We start from the raw sequence: 26,319 nt of genomic DNA on the forward strand, positions 1-26,319 counted from the left end.
ACTTGTGGACTTCAATTCCCAGAATTCCTGAGCCAGCTTAGCTGCATGCCTGGAGGACCAGAGCTGGCTCAGGAATTCTTGGAGTTGAAGTCCACGAGTCATAAAAGAGCCAAGGTTGACTACCCCTGCAGTAGAGGAACACATCTCTCAAGCTAATGGTGTGCTGTGTAAGAGGAAGTTATTTATTTTGCCTGTCTGAAATCAGCATTACCACCTGATTCTCAGTCTGGGTAATGAGAAAAAAGGATGAAAACCTCACCTTATGTTTTTACTCCATTCCATACATGACTTGACCCATTTCAATCTTCAGTTGACTTTTTTCCAAGTGGAAGGATCCCATACTTTCTAGTCTTTTCTTAACTGAAAGGACTATCTATAGTTTTCCGTTTTCCTCACCCTGTTATCTACTGCTAGAACCACAGGGCCAAAACAAACACAACTTTTACATTTCTCATTAGACAAAGTATTCACTCACAAAGGAACACCTGGGATTTGGGTTTCTCATTGATTTCCAGTGATCTTACTCACCCAGTGATTTTGACGGAATGGGTACCATGTCGTCGGTACTGTTCTGGCTTCCCAGCGGCTACAGGAGTATGCTGATAAATCCCACTCTGATATACAAAGAAGTCTTCATGCACTTCCATGATGGCTGCAGAGGGATGGAAAGGAGATCAACTGTAAATCTAGGCTAGGAAAGAGTCTGACGTGAACACTCCATTCCTCATAACGCAACTACCACAATACAAAAGTCTAGAGCTGAGCAGAAAGAGCTCATTGAATTCTCCAACCAGTTTCTACACTTCTTGCAACAAAGAGGACGATGCACAAGCTCATGACATACAGAAACTTTGTTGTACCAATGAAGGGAAATATTTGTAGCTCAGGGTAGAAATGAGGAGTCCTTGGTGCTTTCTGAGCTTGCTTGTTTTCTTGCAGACGTTTCATTAACCTGATTAGTGCTGATGATGTTATCTAGTTGGGTAATGAAATGTCTGCAAGAAAACAAGCAAGCTCAGAGAGCACCAAAGACCCCTTGCTGGAACCAAGAAGGCCCTTCTTATGATCAGGAAACTTGGTCTGTTGATGGCAGTTGTGCGTTCCTGCCTTCCCCATCAAGCTAACCAAGCATAATGATACTTGACCAGACACAACACTTTGCACTCTTCATTCATGCAGTTGTAGAAAGCTGAAGAGCAGAGTTTAGCCCTCTCAAGATGAACCACCGCCAAGCTTCTAAAGATCAGCCATAGCGGCACCTTAGGGCAGGGGTCCCCAGCCTCTGGTCTGTGGACCAGCACCGGTCCATGGCATGCTAGCAACGGGACCGTGCAAACAAGTGAAGCCCCATCTGTGGGATGCAGGCAGCATGCAAAACCACACCCCCTCTGGTCTGCGGAAAAATCTCTCTAGACCAAACCGGTCCCTGGTATCCAAAAGGTTGGGGGCCGCTGTGGCATTTAACCCTGAGAGTTTTTTGGAAGCAAGTCTGGGCTGTTTCCTGATTAATTCTTGGCCTGGACTACCAAGGCTGCAGATTATTGTCCCGAGACAGTGTTGCTCATTTTCCTTTTCCTGGTGACCTCCTGGACAAGTCCACACAAGTTTTTAATAACATTATGGAAAAGTTTTCTTATTACTGTCTTCCTGGAGTGTTTGTTCTTTGAGTTTCCTTGGTATTTCCTTGGAAGACAGCCCTGGTATTTTCCATTCCCCATTGAAGTGATAACCAGTTAAATCCTGGTTAATTCTGAGCTCAACCAAGCTTTGCTAGGCGCCACCACTTTCTTCCCCATCCTGCTTAAAACTGGTATGGAAGAAGCTTTGTGGGTCAAAGGCAAACTCGCAACTCACTTCAGACTGACTGAATTTACCCACTTTCTAGAAGAATAGAATAGAATAGAATAGAATAGAGTAGAGTAGAGTAGAGTAGAGTAGAGTAGAGTAGAGTAGAGTAGAGTAGAGTAGAATAGAATGTAGAGTAGAGTAGAGTAGAGTAGAGTAGAGTAGAGTAGAGTAGAATAGAATAGAATAGAATAGAATAGAATAGAATAGAATAGAACAGAATAGAATAGAATACAGAATGAAATAATAGAATGGAATAGAGCGGAGTGGAGTGGAGTGGAGTGGAGTGGAGTGGAGTGGAGTGGAATAGAATAGAATAGAATAGAATAGAATAGAATAGAATAGAATAGAATAGAATGTAGAGTAGAGTAGAGTAGAGTAGAGTAGAACAGAACAGAACAGAACAGAATACAGAATGAAATAATAGAATGGAATAGAGTGGAGTGGAATGGAGTGGAATGGAATGGAATGGAATGGAATGGGATGGGATGGGATGGGATGGGATGGAATAGAATAGAATAGAATAGAATAGAATAGAATAGAATAGAATAGAATAGAATAGAATAGAATAGAATAGAATAGAATAGGAGAATGGAATGGAATACAGAATGAAATAATAGAATGGAATGGAAGGGAAGGGAAGGGAAGGGAAGAGAAGAGAAGAGAAGAGAAGAGAAGAGAAGAGAAGAGAAGAGAAGAGAAGAGAAGAGAAGAGAAGAGAAGAGAAGAGACCAGGTGAAAAGTTTGTCGCTGAATGAATTGTGAGAAGCAACCTTGTATTTTAACTTGCTATATGAATCAGATCCTCATGTTAAGTCACCACATGGTTCATTTTCTTTGGTCACTGCCTATTCTGTGATCACAGCCATTGTTCACGGCCCAACAACACTGCCTTTGTTTGCTCAGGTTCAGGCTTCAGCATGTTGTGGGAATCCTATGATAGTCAATTATCTGTGGCTAAGAATGGCTCCTTTAAAAAAAAACAGATCTCCTTTGACTCCGTCATTTATTTTATATTATGTTGTCTTTTCTGTCTTCTATTGTAGACCGATTCAAGGATATTTCCTTTGGCCTGCTTGAGAACAGACAAGTGGATTGTTGCTTCCTAACCAGCTGAAGATTTGAAAGACCGCTGTGTAAACAGCTAGCTGCAAACTTCTCCATTATTAGTGAGCATAACTTCGTCAGATCATAAGCACGCTGTTACGAAGAAAATTAGAAAGTCTGTATGGGAATCAATAGGCTAAATACAAAAAAAAAAATTAAAATATGTTGCTGGAATGAACTTCCTTAGATTCTTTCCATGCACGATTCTCATGGAGTTTTCTTTAGCAAGATTTATCGAGATGAAGTCAATAGGTTACAAGAATTCCAGCAACTGGCCTATTTCCAATTTAAAACCATTACATCCCAGTGAACATTAGGGCAGAGACCTCCTGGTTTTCTTTCTGACAACCTTCCTCCGATCTCAGGAGGGATATGGTCTGCTCACTGACACCGGGGGAACTTGCAACAGATTGTTTACATAGCAATCTCCTGATTCTTAGTAGTCTGGAAATAAATCATTTCAAAAAAAAATGCAGACGTTAGATACTAATAAAGCGGGCAACTCAGCCACCACCTTCCAGTACATATCATTTCTCTTTTGTGTGACTTCCCACCCTGATGGGGATTTCAGAGAGTCCACCTCACCTTGCAGAGGTCCATTTTCCATTAACTCCTTCATGATCTCCTTCTCCTACAAAGAAAAAGCAGATGTTAGGTCAACAGAGAATCAAAAGCAATTGTCCCTTAGACCCTGGCTCCTCCTCGCAAACTTTGCCAGCATGGTAAGACGAAGAAAAGACAGAACTTACATTTGAGGAGAGACGATATGCAGGCGTGGATTGGTAAATCTCGTTGGAGTCCGTCTGTGAGTTGGGGCAACGTGCTGTGGCTTGTCTCTTCCCCCGGCCAGCGGAGCGGGTGTGCATCATGCAAGGTGGGCTGGTGAAGGAGCTCTCCTGGCTGGTGAACGGGTAGCATTCCTCAGTCACCACCCTAGAAGGCGCAAGGGAGAAAAGAGAATGGTTTGGAGGTGGCTTGGAACTCAGGACCTGCTCCCAGGCTCGCTTCCCAAGATCAAACTGCTCATGAGCTAGCTTGGCCCTGCTTGAAGATGGTGGTGATAAATAGCGACCTAGAGAAATGTGATCCAGATTGTTGACTAACGCAAAGGCATTGAATCAGAGAACCATGGAGTCATATGCTGCCCACCTTGTTGTGTTTCTTGAATCCAACTCTCCTAGACAAATGTGATCCAGGCTGTTGGCTAACACAAAGCCACTGACTCATAGAATCATATGCTGTCCACCCTCTACCCAATGTATCTTGAACATCTTTCTACTAACTACTGCAGGAAACCAAGGATTGTCATACAAGAATAAAAGAGTTGGAACAGACCTTGTAGATCTTCTAGTTCAACCTCCTGCCCAAGGCAGGAAACCTTATGCCATCCCGGACAAATAACTGGCCAATCTTTTCTTGAGGATCTCCAGTGACGGATCACCCACAACTCTTGGATGCAAGCTGTTCCATTGATTAATTATTGTCACTGTCAGGAGATATCTCCTTTGTTCTAGTAATAGTCTAGTCAAATATCATCGTAGGTTGTACCCTTGGAAATGAAAGTGACTTTCACTATCCCCATGTTGCTGGCCTTGTGGGAAAGTCCAAATTGTCCCAAGCTCATTTGCAGAAAAGGACCATTGGCCACTCACCCCTTCCTGCGCAGGAACCACCAGGCTCCGTCCACACGGCCTCCATTGCAGCCTTGTTGGTGCCGAGTGTTGCAAGACAACAGGTTCTGGGGGGACAAGGCAGGTTTCATGTGTCCCATGGAATGGATGGAGATCCGGTCAGAAGCCACCGCTGGAGAGAAAAAAGAAACCTGTGGTTAGAAACCTGTTGTGTTGCTTGCATCCAACTGTCCAGCTGCAGATCCAGGGCTGAAGAAGGGGAAGAAGGGGACTGAGGGCCAGGGAAGACAGGGACAAAAACATTTAAGGGCAAGCCCATAAGCTCGAGAGAAAGGAATCAGATCATCTTGAGAAGGTTGGTGCAAAATACATCCCTATCTATCTCTAGAGCAGAGGTCTGCAACCTTGACAACTTTAAGACTTGTGGACTTCAGCTCCCAGAATTCCTCAGCCAGCATAGCTGATCCTTCTGGGACTGACATGCTCAATCTGGTAATTCATGCTTTAAAGAGCTAACATGCCATCAATTGGCTGGGGTCATATTGCCTATGAAGTTGGAATAGGTTTGGAGGATATACGCAGACAAAGAGCTTGAATACCACAGTGGAAGACCACCTTACCCTGGACAGTCATTTGTCCAAATGGCATAAGGACTCCTGTCTTGGGCAGGGGGTTAGACTAGAAGACCTCTAAAGTCCCTTCCACTCCTATGATTCTACGACTATCCCCTTTGCATCCAAGGCTTGCTACCTGCTGTGGAAAAGGCCCAGGATCCCGCACAGTTGCCTTGATCGAGCGGCTCATGGATCATTCCAGACCACTTGTCGGCAGCATTGAAATGAGAAGGCAGCACTTCGTTGGTGGCCATGTTGATCTGCAGGAAAGAGAGGAAATCAGAAAGAGAATCACCCAATAAGCACAACAACGTTCCCAGGAGTCATAGGACATTCAATGCGATTGAATTCTGGGAGCTGAAGTCCACCCGGCTTAAAAGTTGCCAAGGCTGAGAAATACTGATCTGGTGGCAAGATTAGCAAAAAAATGTTCAAAAATGTCAGATAGATGTTGGAAATGCAAACACAAGTCAGGTACTTATTAACATGTATGGCGGACATGTGTTAAAGCAGTGGTTCTCAACCTGTGGGTCGGGACCCCATTTGGGGTCGCCAAACAACGCAGTCCACCATTTTTCCCCCCTTTTCCTTAGCTGTGCTACTCCTTTTTATTCTATTGGCTTTTGAAAGCCAATAGAATAGACTCTCTTGAATAGAGTCTAATTCTATTGGCTTTCAAAAGCCAATAGGAATTGTCCAGGCTGTCTCTGCCCTGCTGAGCCCACCAAAAGTCCCATTCTGCAAATGGTGCTGCACCAGTTGAGTAGTTCTCGATTTATGACCGGTTGAGTAGTCCTCGGCTTATGACCGGTTGGGGTCGCGGCATTAAAAAGGTTGAGAACCACTGTGTTAAAGCAAAGAGATATTAGACAAAAATACATACTTGGCTAGAAAAGATGTTGGGAAAACATGTAGATTTTAAACCTGAAGGTTTTTTTTATTAGGCATAATGCCAGAAAAGATTGATAAACAAAGTATATACTTGACGCTACATGTAATAACAGCAGCAAGAATCATATTTGCACAACACTGGAAAAATGAAGAAATACCACCAGAGGAAAAAATAATTTAAAAAAAAATACTAGAGTGTGCGGAAATGGACAGACTCGCTTTGGGATTGAAAGAAAAAGAAGAAACAGAATACTTTCAAACTTGGGTCTTATGTTATCAATGGCTGAAGAAAAGAAGAAAGGATTAGGAATTAAATTTGTATTAGTGAATGATAAACTCAGCCTTGTCAGATGCTGTATTTTTCCTATCCTGCTCTTTGGAGTAGAGAGTCGGTCTCTGACAGAAGGCCACCTGAAGAGACTAGAAGCCTTTGAAATGTGGATTTACAGGCGGCTGTTACGTATAAGCTGGGTTGACAAGATCAGAAATGAGGAGGTGATAAGCCACCTGGGAAAGCCCAGGGAAATCATCAAAACAATTAAAAAACAAAAATTAGAATATTTCGGCCATGTGGTGTGACACCCAGAAAAATACGGCATACTCCATTTAATCCTCCAGGGAAAGATTGAAGGCAAACGAGGTCCAGGCAGAAGAAGAACATCGTGGCTTCAAAATTTAAGGGACTGGTTTGGACAAAACTCAACAGCACTTTTTCGTGCAGCTGCTGGGTAAAACAGGAAAACAGGATCACCAACATGATCGCCAACGTCCGATAACGGATAGGGCACAAGAAGAAGAAGAAGAAACTCAGACAACACGTTTGTTGAATAAGTACTACTGAATTGTATGAAATAAAATAAAATAAAAACTTATATAAAAAAGAAATACTGTTCAAGCAACACTGTTGTTTTCTCTTTTCCATTTCTCAAAGCAATAACAATTTTCAGAATAGTTGTTTAGGATTTAGCCGGACCTTGAACAAGTTTTATTGGTGAAAATGCAGGTTGCAAGAGGACAGGCAGTTGAGCCCACGCACATCTCCATAGCCCGAGGCAGCAGCAAGGGTGGCGGCAGATGCCCAAGGCTGCATCTTACAAAACATCTCAGCGTTCAAAGCATTTTCCCCTATCATGGGACAGATTCCAAAACATGATATTTTTGTTCCAGACCTTCTTGCCAGTTCTATTATTGATTCAAGAGATTTCAACCAGCATTCCAAGTTTTGCAGAGATGCCAAAGCTGAGGGATCTGTTTGTATCTCTGTGTGTGTATGTGTGTGTGTTCCCTTCCATTTGTACAGTGCAACAGTCCGGCCATTCTACTGTGTCAAATGCCAGAAGTCAACATAATGGAACAACACACTTGCAATTTCTTGGATATCACTGCTACAAACGTAGGGTGAAATATTAACTATATTCCACTTAGATGTGACTTTTCCTCCAACGGACTCAAAATACTGAAGAGCAATGGGGGGCACTTGGTGTACACTGTACACAACACAGCAAAATCCAAAGCTGGATTTTCTGAAAGGACCCAGTTCCTTCAATTCCCACAATAACCACTAAAGCAGTGGTTCTCAACCTTTTTAATGCCATGACCCCCAACCGGTCGTAAATCGAGGACTACTCAACTAGTGTAGCACCATTTGCAGAATGGGACTTTTGGTGGGCTCAGCAGGGCAGAAACAGCCTGGACAATTCCTACTGGCTTTTGAAAGCCAATAGAATTAGACTCTATTCAATAGAGTGTATTCTATTGGCTTTCGAAAGCCAATAGAATAAAAGGGAGGAGCACAGCTAAGGAAAAGGGGAAAAAATGGCGGACTGCGTTGTTTGGCGACCCCCGTGAAATGGTCGTTCAACCCCAAATGGGGTCCCGACCCACAGGTTGAGAACCACTGCACTAAAGTGTTGTGTTAATCAACCAATGTTTATCTCCTCTCCTTCTTGTTTTTTTCTGGAATTCTGGGAGTTGAAGTCCACTCCTCTTAAAGTTGCTCAAGTGAGAAACACTGGTCTACAGCCCTAGGGTTTTCCAGTGGTCTCCTGTTTACTCAATCTTGCTTAGCATTTTTAGGTTATCCGAAATTGCCCAGGTGTTTCCATTGGCTCCAGATGTGTGTCCTTTGAAGATTACTTTATGGCAGTAGTGGCGAACCCATGGCACGCATGCCAGAGATGGCACTCAGAGCCCTCTCTGTGGGCATGCATGCTACTGCTGCCAGCAGCTTGCGCAGGTCTATTAGGCTGCCACCACCCAGAGGGGCAGCCCCACCCAGCACAAAGGAGGCAAAGCAGCCAGTTAGCAAGCTCGAGTAGAGGTGGTAGAACACGCCCACGCCCAGCAAGCCAAAGGCCACCCCGAGCAGGGAAAGCTGGATCCCCATCGGCGTCATGGCCCCCCAGTCCCAGCTAGGATTGCGTGCCTCTCTCCCATCTATGCTGGGCCTCCTGTCCACCGCCCCACCTGCCAGAGACCCCCTGGATCTCCCCCAACCCTGCCTGGCCCCACAGGTGTCTCCCCTATGAGCAATGTCGAGGTGGCCATGCCCACCGCAGCCATGCCCACCAGTCTGCCATGACAACCGCAGCCATGCCCACCCAGTGGGCCACACCCCTATGCCCCCCAAGGGCACCACAATGCTGATGCGGCCCTGGCACTCTGCAATAAATAAATGGGTTTTGGGTTGTGGTTTGGGCACTTGGTCTCTAAAAGGCTCGCCGTTGCTGCTTTATGGCATTGGGGATGGCTGGAATGGGGCTGAGCCCTAGTAGTTGCATAAAGGACCCCTGTGACTTCATAGCAGAATGCAGCTCAAATTGGAGTCTCAAAAGCAGAGTAATCTAACAAAAGAGCCGAGGTGGCGCAGCAGTTAGAGTGCAGTACTGCAGGCCTCTTTAGCTGACTGTGTTCAGCAGGTCAGCGGTTCAAATCTCACCAGCTCAAGGTTGACTCAGCCTTCCATCCTTCCGGGGTAGGTAAAATGAGGACCCAGATTGTTGGGGGCAATGTAAATATATATATATATATATATATATATATCTATATATATATATATATATATAATATTTTTTCTGAGGTTTTTCGCGGGTATTTGTATGTAGGTCTTTGGTTGTTCGGGTTTTCTCTCCACGTAAAGTTTGGAAGTGTCTTGGCGACGTTTCGACGAAGTCCCATTCGTCATCTTCAGGCTGGTGCTTTCAGCTTCGTGCCTCGATCAGCAATATTATATATATATATATATATATAATATATATATATATACACACATTGCTTACTGGTGTACACCGCTGAGAGAGTGCTTGCACTTAAAGCGGTATATAAGTCTCATAAATAAATAAATAAAACAAATAAATAAATAAAATGAGAAATGCCCTTACTTGAAGCTCATTCATATTCATGACAGAGGTCGGAGGCTTGATGGTACCAAGACGGTACCGAATCCCTTCTTCCAGTGACATCCCCCAGAACTGGCTGTAGTTGGAAGCTCTCCAGCTAAAGAAAGAAAGAAGACAATCTGCTAAAAAGACAACGCTTGGCTTTGCTAAGTATACTCAGCCCTAGCAATACTTCCATCTCAGGCTGTGGCTTTTGGGTCTGTTGTGGGATGAATTTAGTTTCCTCTTCCCCAGTTGCAAATTAGCTCAGAATGGAAAGCAAAAGCCCAACTCTTCCTGGAGCCTGAACTTGTGAATGGGTTAAGCATCTAAGGCAGGGGTCCCCAACCTCTGGGCCACAGCCCACTAGTGGGCCAGGAGGTGTTTGCAACCGGGCCACAGAAACGGCGATGAGTGCGTGCATGTACGCATCCCTACTTGCACGACCAGTGGGCAAACACATGCACACAAACACAAGCACACATGCTCCATTGGCGTGAGCAGCAAATGGAGCTACATGCGCATGGGCTCACGTAGAACCATCCCTTCTCCCACCACCACCACCACGCTGGTCCACAAAGCCAGAAAGGCTGGGGAACTTTAATCTAAGGCAGCTGATTTGTTGCAGCTGCTTCAGAAAACAAGAGCCGTTGTTCACAGTGACGGTTTTTGCAAATACCCGCAGAGTTTTTATTTTGAATTGGTCCACTACAGTATCTGGAGGTGACCCCAATTCTTCAATTCAGCCCATGCTCCGTCAACTCAAGAAATTTTGTTCTTACCCATAATTCCCTCTGTTGACGGCATCGATCATGTCCCCACTGATAAGGCAGACGTGGCTTTCACACTCCCATTTGCCGTGTCCGTTGCAAGTACTACGGAGAAAGGACACAGAAAAGATCACTACAGACTCAAAAGGAGACTGAGTTAATCACAAACTCAGTTCTGAGATCTGCAATGATGTCATCCTCAGTTTAGGGCCAAAATGGGGACCACCATTTCCATTGCTAAACAAGGGGGGTTGTTAAATCAGGTGTGCCCAATTTTACAACCTTCCTTGGCACAGTTTTTGAAGCAAATCGCTGCTGTTCTTAAGCAAATGTGATTTGCCCCATTGACTTTGCTTGTTGAACGTTGCCTGGGAAGGTTGCCAATGATGAACACACGATGCTGCAACCATCATAAATAGAGGCCAGTTGCCAAGGGCCCAAATTTTGATCACGTGACCGTGGGGATGCTAAGATGGTTGTAAGTGCAAGGAGCAATTGGAAGTCACTTTTTCAGTGCTGTTGTAATTTCAACTCATCGGTAAATGAATGGTTGTAAATTGAGGATTTTCCGCATATCTGGCTGATGTGATTTTGACCTGCTGGTTTGGAAGCATCAGGTAAGCCTATTCCTGGTGTTTCAAGTGAGTCGTGATAGGAGAACAGAGCAGTCTGAGATGGGAAAAGTCTCAAAGAGTGGGGATAGGCTAGGCTAGGCTAGGCTAGGCTAGGCTAGGATAGGGAAGGGAAGGGAAGGGAAGGGAAGGAAAGGAAAGGAAAGGAAAGGAAAGGAAAGGAAAGGAAAGGAAAGGAAAGGAAAGGAAAGGAAAGGAAAGAAGGAAAGGGGAGGGGAGGGGAGGGGAGGGAAGGGAAGGAAAGGAAAGGAAAGGAAAGGAAAGGAAAGGAAAGGAAAGGAAAGGAAAGGAAAGGAAAGGAAAGGAAAGGAAAGAAGGAAAGGGGAGGGGAGGGGAGGGAAGGGAAGGGAAGGAAAGGAAAGGAAAGGAAAGGAAAGGAAAGGAAAGGAAAGGAAAGGAAAGGAAAGGAAAGGAAAGGAAAGGAAAGGAAAGGAAAAAAAGAAGGTGGGCAGTGAGGCCAGACTGAGAGAAAGCCAAGACTTTGTGCCAAACTACATGTTATACAGAACAGATTTTCATCTGACTTTTTCCATTGGCTGCATTCACACTCTTGTCCTGATTACCAGATTAACCCATTCTCTGGCTTTGCACACATCAGACTGAGAAGGAGGGTGATTGGTGTAAAAACACCTTTACCATGATGAGACTGAACTGTTCAAGATTAAAACCAACCAACCAAATCTAGCATATTGTGCAAAGCAGCTGCCTGGGTTGACACTGATCTTCTTATGGGGGTTGAGTGAAATCAAACCCCATACCATAAAAAAGGTAGAAAAGAACCAACTTTTGGACTACTTAAACAAGCGTTCTTCAAGCTTGACAACTTTAAGACCTCAACTCCCAGAATCCCCCAGCCAGCATATTTAGACCAATAATACAAAAGTCACAACTCAGGGACCATGTGTGATCTGGCAAGTATCCAGAATGCCCCACAACATTCCTAGAGCTTGGAGATTCCTGCACCATTTGGTGAGGCCATCTAACAGTAATCAAATAATCTCCTGCTATTTGTTTCCAGGAAACCGAACCAAGAAGCATGAAGGAGGTATGGGGAGTGTGAGGAGGGATCAGCTAGAATGAATTATTTTTTAATCTTTTATGGGGGGGGGGAATATTTTTAAAAAATAAATGGATATTTTTAAAAGCCCGTTCCACATTGGATCTCAACTCCACCCCCCGTTTTGAGGGCAGACCTTGAATTGCTGTGCAAGAAATAAAGTCCTAATTATGAATTGCTCTAAAACCTCTTTTGTGTGTTTGTTTCCTGAGTGACTCTGTCCATGTGCTCAGTTAGCAAATACACTGCAGAAAAAGCTACTTGGGCAAGAACGGGAGTGCAAAGGTTTAACAGCAGGAGAAATAATTGGAGTTAGAAAGGATGACTGCATTGGCTTGCAGGAGCTGCTGCAAGCTTTTCAGGCCAACGTTCTGGGTCAGACATGTATAAGGACACACACAAGCTGCAACATTCCTCTTTATTCCTATGTGTTTGATGTAAGTTACTAAAAAGGGAAAAAATGACATCAGCCCTTTCCTGTCCATCAATAATCTCTTGAGAGAAGTGGAGACAGGAGCACCCTTCCTTCCCATCTTCTCCTCGTGTTTTGCCATTCAAAGTCTCCTTCTAGTCAAGTACAATTCCTGGTGACATCATGAATTGAGTGAGGTAGTTTTCTTGGCAGCCGTACAGAATAGGTCAGCCATTGCTTTCTCTCAGGAAGTGTTCTGACTTCCAGCATGCAGCCTTAACAATCCTTGAGAGGCTTCCATCCACGTTCTTCCAAGGTCTTTGAACCCTCCTTGGTTTTTAGGGATCCACCAAGCTCAGCTAATTGGACATTCACTAGCCCAGGGGTAGGCAACCTTGGCTCTTTTATGACTCGTGGACTTCAACTCCCAGAATTCCTCAGCCAGCATGGGGGAACTATGGCCCCTTCATGACTCGTGGACTTCAACTCCCAGAATTCCTCAGCCAGCAGGGCTCAGCATGGAAACCTCTCCCTTTCCCCTCAGCATGGCTGGCTTAGGAATTCTGGGAGTTAAAGTCCACGAGTCATAAAAGAGCCAAGGTTGCCTACCCCTGCACTAGCCCTTAGATAGCACAAGGGGATCTAGTCAATTTCATAATTCTTTCATCAGTTTCACCATGCCCCAAGTTAAAATCACTGTGCTTCGTGTTCCCAGGTGATGTTTTGGCGTGCTTTCCCCTAGTAGCTTCCTAGCAGGAGTAAACTAGTGGTGGGATTCAGCCAGTTCGCACCAGTTCAGCAGAACCGTTAACTAATTTTTTGTTGCCCAGGCCCAGAATGGACTTCTAGTTTTGAAGCCTCGTTTAGTTTGGACTTGCACAGCTTAAACCTATTAGAGGAAGGTATTAGCTGGGGAGCAGAGCTGGAAAAGAGAGCCAGTTTAGTCTAGTGGTTAAGGCACCAGAATAGAAACCAGGAGACTGTGAATTCTAGTCCTGTCTTAGCCATGAAAGCCAGCTGGGTGACCTCTATTCCACTCTCTCACCCTAGAAAGAAGGCAATGGCAAACTACTGCAGAGATCTGTCCAGGCAATTGCCAAGATCAGCACTGACTCCAAGGCGCATGTACACACACACACACACACACACACACACACACACACACACACACGCAGTAAGATAATAAGCAAAGTTCTACTGGAGCAGACTAAGGTATCTACTAATTTAGAAATTTATTCCCGTGGCAATCATATGTTTTTGGGAGGTGATACTATAGAGCAGGGGTAGTTAACCTTGGCTCTTTTATGACTCGTGGACTTCAACTCCCAGAATTCCTGAGCCAGCTTAGTTGGGAGTTGAAGTCCACGAGTCATAAAAGAGCCAAGGTTAACTACCCCTGCTATAGAGGAAAAGTAACTCCAACCTGGAAGTACCGTTGAAACTTGAAAGCCTTTAATGGGCCTTTTCCTCCGTGAATTTAACCCTGCCCCTCTCAAAGCATTCCAAGTTCACGGCCATCACCAGGATGTGCAGGAATGAGCAGTCCTTGGTGCCTCTGAGCTTGGCTGTTTTCTTGCAGACGTTTCCTTACCCAACTAGGTGACACCATCAGTGCTGGCAGTGTTAGTCTGGGTAATGAAACCTCTGCCCGAAAACAACCAAGCTCAGAGAGCACCAAGCGCCCCCCATTTCAAGCGACAAAGCTATTCTCTTTTTATTGGCGTAGTAATGTCTTTTACAGAATAACGGCGTGGAAATTCTGACGTGATATAAATATCTTCTACGTCCGCCTGCCTTGGAACGATGCTGTCCAAATTTGGCTTGGCTGGCTGAGAATGGAAGTCACGATCCAACACATCTGAGAGGGGCAACGATTGGGAATGACAGTTGTGCATCTGGGGGATGGAGCTGCATTTAAGCAGCCACCTTGGCTGTGTGGAATATAACAGTCCCTTTCATAGGAGGTTAAGAAACACCGATTAAGAAATGTTTGCCTCCTTGACAGGCAGCCACAAGCAGTATTAGCTGCCCTTCGTGCAATGCCTGGCATTTTCTTTCGGTCCAAAAATCCCCCCCCCCTCTCCCTAACCCTCCAGTGACAGCAAACATTTCTCCTTTTATGGGCTGCCTTAGCAAAAGCAGCTCATACATTTTTGAGTGATGGTGCTTGGAGAGGCCCGTTTCTGGAAGCAACCCAAGATGGGAAGTCCTTTAAGAAAAGGCCAGCTGGAAACCAGACTTTCTGAAGGTGCTTCTCAGGATCAAGAGGCCGTCCAGCTGGGCCAGCTGGCTGGCTGAGCTTCTGACTTGCAGATCCGAACCCTCCTGACACCTGCTTCTAAGGACAGCCTCAAACTGAACCAGCAAGGAATTGTCTCCCGTCATTTTAGTAATAGTAATAGTAGTAAAGTTGGAAGGGACCTTGGAGGTCATCTAGTCCAACCCCCTGCTCGGGCAGGAAACCCTAAACCATTTCGGACAAATGGCTGTCCAGTCTCTTCTTAAAAACTTCCAGTGTTGGAGCATTTACTGCTTCTGGAGGCAAGCTGTTCCACTGATTAATTGTTCTCACTGTCAGGAAGTTTCTCCTTAGTTCTTGGTTGCTTCTCTCCTTGATTAGTTTCCACCCGTTGCTTCTTGTCCTGCCTTCAGGTGCTTTGGAAAATAGCTTAATTCCCTCTTCTTTATGGCAGCCCCTGGATATTGGAATACTGCTATCATGTCCCCCCTTGTCCTTCTCTTCGTTAAACTAGACATACCCAATTCTAGCAACCGTTCCTTATATGTTTTAGCCTCCAGTCCCCTAATCATCTTTGTTGCTCTTCTCTGTACTCTTTCTAGAGTCTCAACATCTTTTTTACATCGTGGTGACCAAAACTGGATGCAGTATTCCAAGTGTGGCCTTACCAAGGCATTGTAGAGTGAATTTTGAAAGAATCATCCCACCTTTTCGGAAGTGATTGTTGAGAAAGTAAGATTGCTGTTTCCATTGCATCCACTTTAGTCTACGGTTGCCTTCGCACAACTCTCTGAACTGGGGCAGTGAATAATCTAGCTGTGATTCAGTTTCTGAAACCTAGTTAGTTTTCACTTGGATTGGTTTTTTTTGTGTGTATGTTTTTTTTAAATGCGGCTCAGTGGGACTGTGAATCCTGGCTGTTCCTTAGCTTAGGGATCAGCATGTTGGCTAAACCCAGAAACTGGTTCCTCCAGGAACAGTAATGAGCAGGTTGTGTGAAGGCAGCCGGTGGGAACGAGAAGGATCGCAGCTAAAACTCCAGTTTCAAGGCTGACATGCCCAGTTTTGTTCCGTGTATCCGTGTGGCTCAGAGTAGACAGGAGCCCCCGGGCACTTGGAAACGCACATAGTTCAAATTCCTCTCCATTCCAAAGTTTCTCCCCTTTGTCCCCAATCATAAACAGACCCACAAGCCCTACTTGGAAGAACACCCTGCCCTAGACCCTGAAGGCAGCCATTGGCCTCTTGGCCTTCATTCCTTTTATAGGACCTCTAAGCTCATTTTGGAGGGGGAAGGCAGTGGAAACAAGGGTGGGATGAGAGTTGGAGAAACGGGAGAATGAAAAGAATGGAAAAAGAGACGAGGCGATGCGCCCTGCCTTCATTTTGTCTTTTTTTAAAAAAATACTGGGGAACTACAATACCCAGAATCCCCACCCTTAAGAGTTGGTGGGGAATTCTCAGAGCACAACTTCCAGATCTATTCTGTAGAGACTGGCAACTCTGCAGCACTTCAAACTCACGGGCATCGCCCCGATTTTGATAGGACTGTCCTTGCTACACACAGTATTTTCCAGGTGTATTGAGTTACAACGCCCATTATTCTTCAGCCAGCAGAGTCCCTGAATGGTGGTGTAGTCCAATACCTCTGGAAGGGATTCAGATTAGAATCTTGGGACCGCATATCGATCCATTAACCCACAACAAGCCCAAGGTTAGAACCTGGTTTCCCTGAACAAATGTTGGGCTGAGAAAAGTCCTTGTAGGATAAACCAGATTTGTCACATCTCCTCAACCCTTATTTGACTGAGAGGTGGGAAGCTACTATGTTAAATTTTCCAGAGCATCCAGCATCACATAACCCTGAGGCATGATAGGGGATTAGGAATGGGGACATTTAAATCAGGGATGTCCAACCTTGGCGACTTTAAGAAAAGGTGGACTTCAGCTCCGAGAATTTTATACTGGCTGGGAGTTGTACTCCACAAGTCTTAAAGTCACCAAGGTTGGACACCTCTGATTTAAATGTTCCCATTCTTAACATCCATGCTAGCTGGCTAATTCTGGGAGCTGAATTCCACAAGTCTTAAAGTTGCCAAGATCCCCCCCTCCCCGATTTAAATGATGACTTTCTAACCATTTTTGCCATTTTCTTTGACCTGGGGGACCCCAAACACCTCCAGAGCTGGCCCTGATCCAGAGCATTTGAAGTTTTAACCACAAGGAGTCCCTTTCTATGTTTCCAAGGAAGCACTGCAGCTTTTCTTCTGGTGTATTGTGAGAGTCTGGCTCCTTTTTTTTTTTTTTGGCTCTTGTGAGACTACAGGTAATCCTTGACTTAGTTCCATTTGTTTAGCAACCATCCAAAGTTACAACAGCACTGGAAAAAGTGACTTACAACCAGTTGTTGTGCTTACAACCATCACAGTGACTCTGCACTCACTGATCAAAATTCAGCACTTGGCAACCAGTGTGTATTTACCACAGGTGCAGCATCCTATATGACAGAGCAAAACTGATAGAAGAAATAGACTGAGATCCCAAAACCCAAGTCTTACCAGAGGTTGCAATTATCCCGGTAAGTTGCTCCAGGGTGGAACTTGACACCATTGCGAATGCAGTCTGGGGGAGAAAAAATGCCAGAACAAAAAGGGTTAGTCTACAGAGCTCTATGTATTGTAAGATGGCTCAGCGTTTAGATCAGGAGTGTCCAACCTTCGCAACGTTAAGACTTATGGACTTCAACTCCCAGAATCCCCCAGTCAGCCATGCTGGCTAGGGTGTACTAGGGGTTGGAGCCCACAAGTCTTAAAGTTGTCAGGGCTGGACACCCTGATTTAGATTACATTTTTGAAGTGGCGGCAAAGACCTTGTTTTGTGATTAACCAAAATCACGGGTGTGTGAAAAGAGGAAAAGCCAGTGGCATCACATGCATCATGTAATGCAGTGGTTCTCAACCTGTGGGTCGGGACCCCATTTGGGGTCGAACACCCATTTCACGGGGGTCGCCAAACAACGCAGTCCGCCATTTCCCCCCCCCCCCTTTTCCTTAGCTGTGCTACTCCCTTTTATTCTATTGGCTTTTGAAAGCCAATAGAATAGACTCTCTTGAATAGAGTCTAATTCGATTGGCTTTCAAAAGCCAATAGGAATTGTCCAGGCTGTCTCTGCCTTGCTAAGCCCGCCAAAAGTCCCATTCTGCAAATGGTGCTGCACGAGTAGTCCTCGACTTACAACCGTTGAGTAGTCCTCGACTTACAACCGGTTGAGTAGTCCTCGACTTACGACCGGTTGGGGGTCACGGCGTTAAAAAGGTTGAGAACCACTGATGTAATGGCACAAATGGCATGTATCATGTTGTTGACATCAGCTGGAATGCAGATTACACCAACTGGATGACTTTTGCCATGACGTCACAATGCAAGTGAGGCCACCACAGTTTGTCCTGAAGGCCTATGATACGATAGCTTGCAGAACACCTGGCTTATGGGGTGATCTTTCATTCAGGGCAAATAAGAGATTGGAGACGTTCGCCTTTGGCAGGCAATCTCTCCCCTCTGCGTCTGGAATGCACTGTTCCTTAGAATGGTATTTGCCCAGGTGGCAGCCTCCAGACCCTCTTTGAGCTATCCCTCCCAGGATTCCCACCCACAGGCCCTGGACATTCCAGGGGTTGCAAACACATCTGGAAGGAGCCAGGTTGGGAAAGCCTGCAAAAGAGATGAGAGGTGAGATGGAGCAGCGCCAAAACCTTTAGAATTACAACCACGCAGCTTGAACTTTTAAGAATATGGTACAGGAGAGAGAGAGAGAAGAGAGGAAGAGAGAGGACAACTGAGGTTGACAAGGCTGAGCATCAGTTTCTCATTTGAGGAGTGGAAAAAAGAAAGGTGCAATTACTTTTACTGTGCACTTTATTTTATTAATCAAATTTATACGTCCGCATCTCATGGAAAGTGATTCTAGACAGCGTACAACATTATTATGTTTTGCTTGAGTACTTTTCAATAAATCAGAGGCTACAAATCCCGTAACATCTTCCCTGGAAATGTTTTGTTGTTTTATTTGCAGGCAGTTAAAGAACTGTTGTGTTTTTACACGTGCAAGAGAACACAATACATTCACAAATATGTGCCCTGCAGTTGCTCTCTCCCACTCCCTTTTTCATCTGCACAATTACTTATAGTTTCAGGACCCCACTCCCTTATAAATATACATGGATCAGACAAATGCCTGGCTTTTAACCTCTCCAAAGGGTGGTGGAAACTTGTAGAAGTTAAACTGTATTTAAACCCCCACCATTATTCAACAAGGTTGGGTGGAAATGGGTCTGAAGAGGGGAAAGTTTGATTTTATCCAAGACTTCTGCCCAGAACCCATTTTGAAAGTTAAATGTTGAGTCTTGAAAACGTGAAAAGTTGCGTTGAGCCCTCAGCTGCATGGAACAGGAGACCTGTCAATCAGAGAATATTCAAATCCAATTTAATTTTAAAAGTCCCTGGCATAGCTTTTGGGATTAAAGCTCTCAGAAAGGCAGTGGTAGACCAGACAGGCATTTCTTTACCTGCGGGATTTCTTTACCTAATAACTTATTATGGTTTGTCGCAAAGTCAGTCAGATGTTTAGATTGGATCAGGCTTTTTTATCCACCTACTGAGTGCTTCCCAAAGGCCTGGGCTAAACAGATGTTGTTGTTTGATAGCAATAGCACTTAGACCAGTGGTTCTCAACCTGTGGGTCGGGACCCCATTTGGGGTCAAACGACCATTTGACGGGGGTTGCCAAACAACTCAGTCCGCCATTTTTTCCCCCTTTTCCTTAGCTGTGCTACTCCCTTTTATTCTATTGGCTTTCGAAAGCCAATAGAATAGACTCTCTTGAATAGAGTCTAATTCTATTGGCTTTCAAAAGCCAATAGGAATTGTCCAGAATGTAGCTTCTAAAAGCCCTGCTGTCCGGCTGTCTCTGCCCTGCTGAGCCCGCCAAAAGTCCCATTCTGCAAACGGTGCTGCACCAGTTGAGTAGTCCTCGACTTACGACCGGTTGGGGGTCGCGGCATTAAAAAGCTTGAGAACCACTGACTTAGACTTATATATCACTTCACAATGCTTTACAGCCCTCTCTAAGCGGTTTAAGGAGTCAGGATATCGCCCGCAACAATTTTGGTCCTCAGTGCATTCTAACAAGAATGCAGCTTGGATGGAAAAGATGGTACCTGTATAGAATTCTGCTTTTTGCCCTACCTCTTCCTCCTTTTCTGAATCCCAGCTCCATAAAAACAACCCAGACGGTGGCTCAAAGCAGCGTTTGGGTTAATATCCTGGGTTTAGAGAAAAGGCAGATTGCTGAGGGCATCTCTTCCAGCCTCTCCATAAGAGGTCCAGAGAAAAGGCAGCTATTGTACTGAAGGAAGAAAATCACATTTTCCTTATTGGGGGCCAAGGCAGGAGATGAGGCTGCTGCAGAGAAGTGACTGTATCCATGGCAGGACTGCTTGAAAGGCTGTTTCATAAACCCAGGAATGACCTCTGAAATGTGGGCGGGTTGGAAACCCCTATGGATTTCAACAAGCAACAATACGACCATACATTCACACTGCTGAGTTTTTAAAATGTATTTATGAAGGTTTAAAATCCTAGCGGTTAACACTTCTTAAACAAAAACGAGTGACCAGTCTGTCATATTACGTATCAATTAAATAATAGTTGCGATGCCCTTTCCCCCCCCCCACACGTCAGTTTCTCTCATTGTCTTTTAACGGATGTGTTATTTATTTTCAATCCTTAGTGAGCCACCTAGAATTGTTCCCAAGTACGAGGCCTTAAAAGTTGAAATAATAAATAAATACAAAGCTATATTGCTATATTACTATCGCAGGGGGGGAAAAAACCACTATGGACCCTTAAAAAAAGCCAAAAGAAAACAAAAAGGCAAAAAGAAAACTTCTAAAAAAAAGTACACACACACACAGAGGGCGAAAAGTATTTTGAAGTGAAATTGTGGAATTCTTGGTGCTTTCCAAGTTTCTTCTTGGTAGACACTACCAAGAAGAAAACCACACTGAAAGAGCAAATCTGTTATATATAAACAGAGAGCAAACCCCACTCCCTTCTAGCACTGATGATGTTACCTAGTTGGGTAATGAAACGTCTGCAACAAAACAGCCAGGGTCAGGGAACACCAAAGACCCCACAGTCTTCTTCTTCTTCCTCCTCCTCCTCCTCCTCCTCCTCCTCCCCACCCAGTGAAAGAAATAAAGGCATGATAACTGGGGGGGAAATCTATGGTGCCCCTTTCTCTTGGTATCCTAAGCACATCCTTACTGAATGAATCTTAGCATCTGGTCAGTTAACCAATGGAAGGGCCAAAGGGCGCCATTGTTGGGCTGGGCTCAGTTGGCCTAAACCAGCCCTGATTCTAATTCAGCAGGCATTTCCTGCAAGTCCTTCAAATCAGATGTAACTTCAGATCCACGGCTTACCTTTCTGCTGTGAATACGGTGGTTGAATGCCCAAACAGTATTCCCAAAAATCAGGGCAACAGTCAGAGATGGTTCGGTTGCAGAAGAGGTCACAGTAGCAAAGGGTATCAAAGTAGGGGATGGTGCAGGCATCATCCCTCCCGCGACAACACGCATCCTGCCGGCCACAGTACGAGCCTTCTGCATCCCGTATCCCCTGTTCGTGCAATCCGGGTGCCAGTTCCCTCCGCGTACGATGCACCCGGGCAGGAAGAGTCTCGCCCAGGAACAGCAAGGTGCACAGAAGAATCCAGCTTTTCATGGTGTCCTTCTGAGCGACTGAATCTCAGAGGTTCTGGAGAGAGGAGACAAATACATCTGGAATCACATAGCACAACGTCTCCTTTCCACCTAGCCCGGTCTGCTAAGAACAGACTCCCATTGGAAGGAGATGAATTGCACCATCGGTATGCTGGAAAGCACTAGGAGAAACATTGATTTTTCCTGAAGCAACAGGCGTGAGCTTAAATGGAGTCCAGGAGATGGTAGAGGAAAGGAAGGCCTAGAGGAACATTGTCCATGGGGCCACGATGGGTCGGACACGACTTTGCAACTAACAACAAAACTGGGTCATCAGAGACCGAACATTTTCCTAAGCTAGGAATTTTGCTAACTATAATCACATACAACCTGAGGTAAATCCTTCAAGATAGATCAGACTAGAACATGCCTTAAAATGGTCAAGTTTGGGAAACACTGGACTAGAAATTCACTATCATGCAGGTCAGAACTACTTTTGCTGTAAAACTATAGGAACAGAATCTTTCTGTCTGAACGTGCTTTCCCCTCCCTTCCCCTTTATTTTTGTGAGAATTAGGAAGGGTCTTGTGTGAGGTGCTTCCTTAGGTTACATTCCTGTTCAAACTCAGGTTTCTTTTATCTGGACAATGTCTTGGTAGTGATTTTTCCTCCTGTCCCTCAAGGCCATTTCCTCTTTCCTCTACCCCTGGTTTTCACTTGAATTAGAAATCCCAGGATAATAGGGGAACTAAGTACCTGGAAGATAGCACTAGCCCATCCCTTGTGTACTACAGTCATCAAAACTACATGAAGGTGTCCATGTCAGAAACAAGCACCCAGATCCAAATCTGAAGGGTTCAGCTTTATTGTACCCAACTATAATATGAATCACTCCAGATTACTTGCCCTGTCTTGGGAATAAACAGATAAGGACCCATGGAACTTAGGGGGTATCAATCCTAAGCCTCTTGCTGCTATGCAACAACTCAAGACTAACTCCCTGTTTGATCCCTCCTCTTTGCCTGACTGGGAGTTTCCCAACAGCGCATGAAGACACCAGGAGTTGAGGTCAAGAATAACTTTGCTTCTTTCCAAATATTCTTCAAGTCCCTCTTGGAGTCGCTTGTCCTGCCCTTTTGTAGCACCTTAGCATGGGTAAGTGTTTGTGAGTGTTTTACCTATAAAATTCCAAATCTGGCCTAAATAATTTCTGTTACATTGTCATGTCTATTGCTGGCCCCACCGTGTCTCCTGAGCACAGCCTTCCTAGCCAGCTCTCAGGAGCAAAGATTGTGTCCGGGACATTGTCCTGTTTACATGGCCACCCAGAATGGAGAAAAGCAAGCAAAAAGTTTGAACTCTCGACCTGAAAGAGCTCACTTGAATTGGGAGGGGAAAGGATAACCATCCCACATCAGTGGAGACTCAGAAGCAAGTTAATTCCATGACTCTTAGGCTCCTTCAGTTTCTCACTTTAGTCTGCAAAGGAGATTTGGTTAAGGGCCACCCCATGTCCACATTGCCACAGCCACATCCACATCTTTCCTTGCTGCACTTCACAAGTGACATTTTCCCACTTTGGCTGGTCCAAAGCTCAACCGAGCAGTCAGTCTGTGGTGAATTATTTCAGGTAAACTTAAAGGCAGAGATGGGTTGGGGGTTGGACCCTCTGCTCCTATTGTCCTGCCAATACTAAGTGGGCAGGCCCCAACTCTGATTCTTTGCTAAGTGGGGATGAGAAGAATCCCAGGATGCTACAATATCTTCTTCAACTATACCAGGACTATGATTGAGGGACGCCTAGAGGTTATCCAGCTCATTTATCTGCTCTACGAGCCAAAGATGATCTGCTTCACACAACATGCTGAAATAAGGCCAGGGGTCTCACAACACCCTGAGCCCCAGACTACTCAATCCTGTTTTCACCTGGTCTGTCAAGTTGTGGAAACCCAGCCAATGTCAAATGGTTTTCACTTTTTCTTCCCAGGGAGCTAGACGCTAACACTACACATATATAGCTTCTTCTCTGGAAGTTTTTTCTCTTGTGCGTGTGAACTAATCAAAAAGGGGGAAAATACAAACCTAGAACTCCCAAATAAACCCGCAAGGGGGGGGGTTCCTACAGAAGAAAATTGGGGCCTTAAAATCCCTGCTCTGTTCCCTGCTTCGGACATCATGTGCCACCATCTCCACCCCTTTGCCAGGGAAACCTCTCCCGCCCTTTGGAAGCTTATTGCAACTCTCCCAAACCTTCACCTCTCCAGGAATGAAGATCTTTTGGATGATCTCAGCCTGCAGCAATGCAGCAGATCATCATTTCCAAAAGCAGCAGCAGCAGCAGCAGCGCTGGCCACCAACTCCAAAGGAAGGAGCCGGAGGTCAAAAGCCAAGGAAGGAATTTCCTCTGTCTTTTCCCGTGCACCTTTCACTCGGTCTTCCGGGATGCGAGGCTGTCCCACTGAGCTTCGAGTTTCATTTTTGATTAACTTTGCTCCCTGACCTCTTCCAGCAAAGTCCAAGGCAGGCTTGCTTTTACACACATGTGCCTTATCTGCCCTGAACAGCTGTGTGAACTGTGGGGTCTCTCTAGCTTCAGAGGTGTGTCCAAGCTTCTTTCTTTCATCTCATTTCAGAAGCCTTTGGACAGGGGCGCCAGGGGTATGCAACGATCCCAGAAGACATTCCTAATCTACTAGATCCCAGATCCCTCTGGTAACCCAAGGACGGTTTGTAGAGTTGTAAAAGCTGCGTTAGTGACCATCTAGTCAAAAGGTCTGTTGCCGCCCCACCCAGTTACACCGGATGAAGGAAATCCATGCCTGGACAGCCACCCAAACGCAAACCTCAGCCGCACGTTCTAAGCTGAATACGTGCCAATCAGTCTCAGTGCTCAGAGTACAACTCTACTTGAATGCTTAACTAATATGGATTTTTTAAAATAATAACAATAATAATAAAATTCTGAAGCTTCAGAATAGCACTGGGAAAATTGTCTATAAAATGGAGCAATGCCCTTCTAAAATGCTTTGCATGCCACGTCTGTCACCTTGGGAGAAAGGTAAAGGTATTCTTTCCAAAATGGTTTTCCTAACCTTTTTTTTTTTTTTAGAGCTTGACAAGCTTCCTCTGGCAGAAAGGGGATAAAAATCAAGTCCATCATCATCTAGGGCTGATTAGTGGACTGCTCAATCAATCCATCCTTTTATTTCAGTACTCCTGAGTCTTAAAGAAATGCACGAGGCATTTTTAATCAATAATGGAGAATATGTGTTGCTCAAGGTTGAAATGAGAGGTTATTGCAACTCTCTGAGCTTGCAGATGTTTGGTTACCCAAACTATGTAACATCATCCACTACCTAGTTTGGGTATAATGAAACGTCTGCAAGAAAGCAAGCAAGCTCAGAGAGTTCCAATAACCTCTCATTTTTATTCTTGTAGAAACGCCTTTTCCAATATTGCGCTGGCAAGAAGTAGCACTGCATTCTTTCTTGCCTGTTCTGCATTTTAATCACCTGCTGTGCCCACTTAAGCCAGTGCCGCTTGATCAAACACCAGGGCTGTGTTCACACACTGCCCTTCACCTGCTTTCTGAATTAACCCATTTTCTGGAAGGAGAATCACCCGAACCATCCAAATTGCTGGAGTTCACACAAGGCGTGCAGCTATCTCAAAAAAAAAAAAAAAAAAAACCCAAACAGTTCATATTCCCCAAGCTTGGCATATGGCAGGGGGAAAAAAAAGCAAAAGTAGTTTTTTTTTGGGGGGGGGGCTGTTTTGTTTCTTTAAAGTGGCGTGGTTAGGCATGCTTGACTCCAGCCAAGAGACCACACCTTCAAAGCTCAGGAAGGAACAGAGATTTCAGCTTTGGGGGTGGGGGAGTCCCAATCAGAAAACTTTGCAATGGAAGCACCTTTCCTCATTTTATTAAAAAACGCATCGGCTCTCTGCTCGCTTCACCAGATGCCTCTGCGAGGGGCAGTTCCTAAAAGTTTGTGCCTTTTAATAAAATGTATCTGGGGGGGGGGGGAAACGGTGCTGTCAGACACGCCTCGGTTCTTTTTTTTCCCCCTCTTCCCAGGTAAATTAACACCGCTCTCCTTGCAAAGGAGTTCTCCTTTTGGATTGGGAAGTGGGTAAGAAGATGCCGACCCAAAAGACGACTTGACATCTCTGGGAGGGCGATGTCCTTCTCACCTTTCGAAGCGGGGAGCATCAGCGGGTGCCACCCCCACCCAAAATCTGGGGCGCCCTGCCTTCCTCTTCCTCCCGGCTCCTGGGACTGCATTGCCCATCATCCCCGGCCCCCCGACCCTAACCTGCCTGTAAGCCTCAGAGGAAGCCAGGTGGAGAAGGCGACAAGGAAAGAAAGTGAAGTGGGAAGAGGGAAGGAGGGAGGGAGGGAAAGAGAGAGAGAGAGAATTTTGCCCCGCGGAAACGCTTCTACCTGGCGCGCCTTTGCGCAAACGGAGCGGCCGGTCTCTCCGCCTCTGCTCGGGCCAAAGTCAGGCGTCGCAGGCGCGCGTCCCTCTCCCCTCGCCGTCCCGGCCCTCGTCCTTATATGGAGCCGGGGACTCCCAGCCCACCTCCCCTCCCTCGGGCCCTCCCTTCCTGCCTACTCCGGAGCCCCGAGCGAGGGAGTCAGGTAGGGCTGGCGGGCGGATAGGCAGGCTGACTGGGCTCGCTCCTGGGATCCAGTGGACGAATCCGAGGCTCCTGCCGGAGGGCGGCTCGGGGCCAGCCTCGCCCGCTGCAAGCCGCTCGAAGCAGCCGCTCTGCAACTTCGGCTCCTCCTGGAAACCGCTGCAGCTGCGTTAAGCTGCTGCTGAGGAGACGGTCACAAAAGTCAGGATGGCGACCGCAACGGTTTTTATAGTCCCTGCGTATCTTGTGGACGTTCTACAAGTGGAAGGAGCATCGCGTGAACCTCCCCAATGGCAATAATAATAATAATAATAATAATAATAATAATAATAACAACAACAA

General features: G+C 45.5%; 1 protein-coding gene across 2 annotated transcripts in view; it reads right to left on the reverse strand.

Annotated features, from left to right (window-relative positions):
- Positions 1 to 25,992, reverse strand: part of TINAGL1 (tubulointerstitial nephritis antigen like 1) — a 30,859-nt gene extending 4,867 nt beyond the window's left edge. Inside the window, exons 1-10 of one of the 2 annotated variants that reach the window (XM_039329763.1) lie at positions 25,781 to 25,992; positions 21,058 to 21,391; positions 17,134 to 17,197; positions 10,248 to 10,340; positions 9,469 to 9,583; positions 5,334 to 5,457; positions 4,605 to 4,755; positions 3,702 to 3,885; positions 3,538 to 3,583; positions 529 to 652 (exon numbers count right to left, since the gene is read on the reverse strand). In XM_039329763.1, the coding sequence (XP_039185697.1) occupies positions 529 to 652; positions 3,538 to 3,583; positions 3,702 to 3,885; positions 4,605 to 4,755; positions 5,334 to 5,457; positions 9,469 to 9,583; positions 10,248 to 10,340; positions 17,134 to 17,197; positions 21,058 to 21,358 (1,202 nt within the window). In that variant the 5' untranslated portion in view covers positions 21,359 to 21,391; positions 25,781 to 25,992. Of the gene's footprint in view, positions 1 to 528; positions 653 to 3,537; positions 3,584 to 3,701; positions 3,886 to 4,604; positions 4,756 to 5,333; positions 5,458 to 9,468; positions 9,584 to 10,247; positions 10,341 to 17,133; positions 17,198 to 21,057; positions 21,392 to 23,592; positions 23,742 to 25,780 lie in introns of those variants that run through there. The other variant, XM_039329772.1, reaches the window with a different exon arrangement.
- Between the last annotated feature and the right edge of the window lie 327 nt (positions 25,993 to 26,319).

Source organism: Crotalus tigris, unplaced genomic scaffold (assembly GCF_016545835.1).
Source record: "Crotalus tigris isolate CLP2741 ecotype Arizona unplaced genomic scaffold, ASM1654583v1 scf7180000017614.5298720, whole genome shotgun sequence".
Classification (NCBI taxonomy): domain Eukaryota; kingdom Metazoa; phylum Chordata; class Lepidosauria; order Squamata; family Viperidae; genus Crotalus; species Crotalus tigris.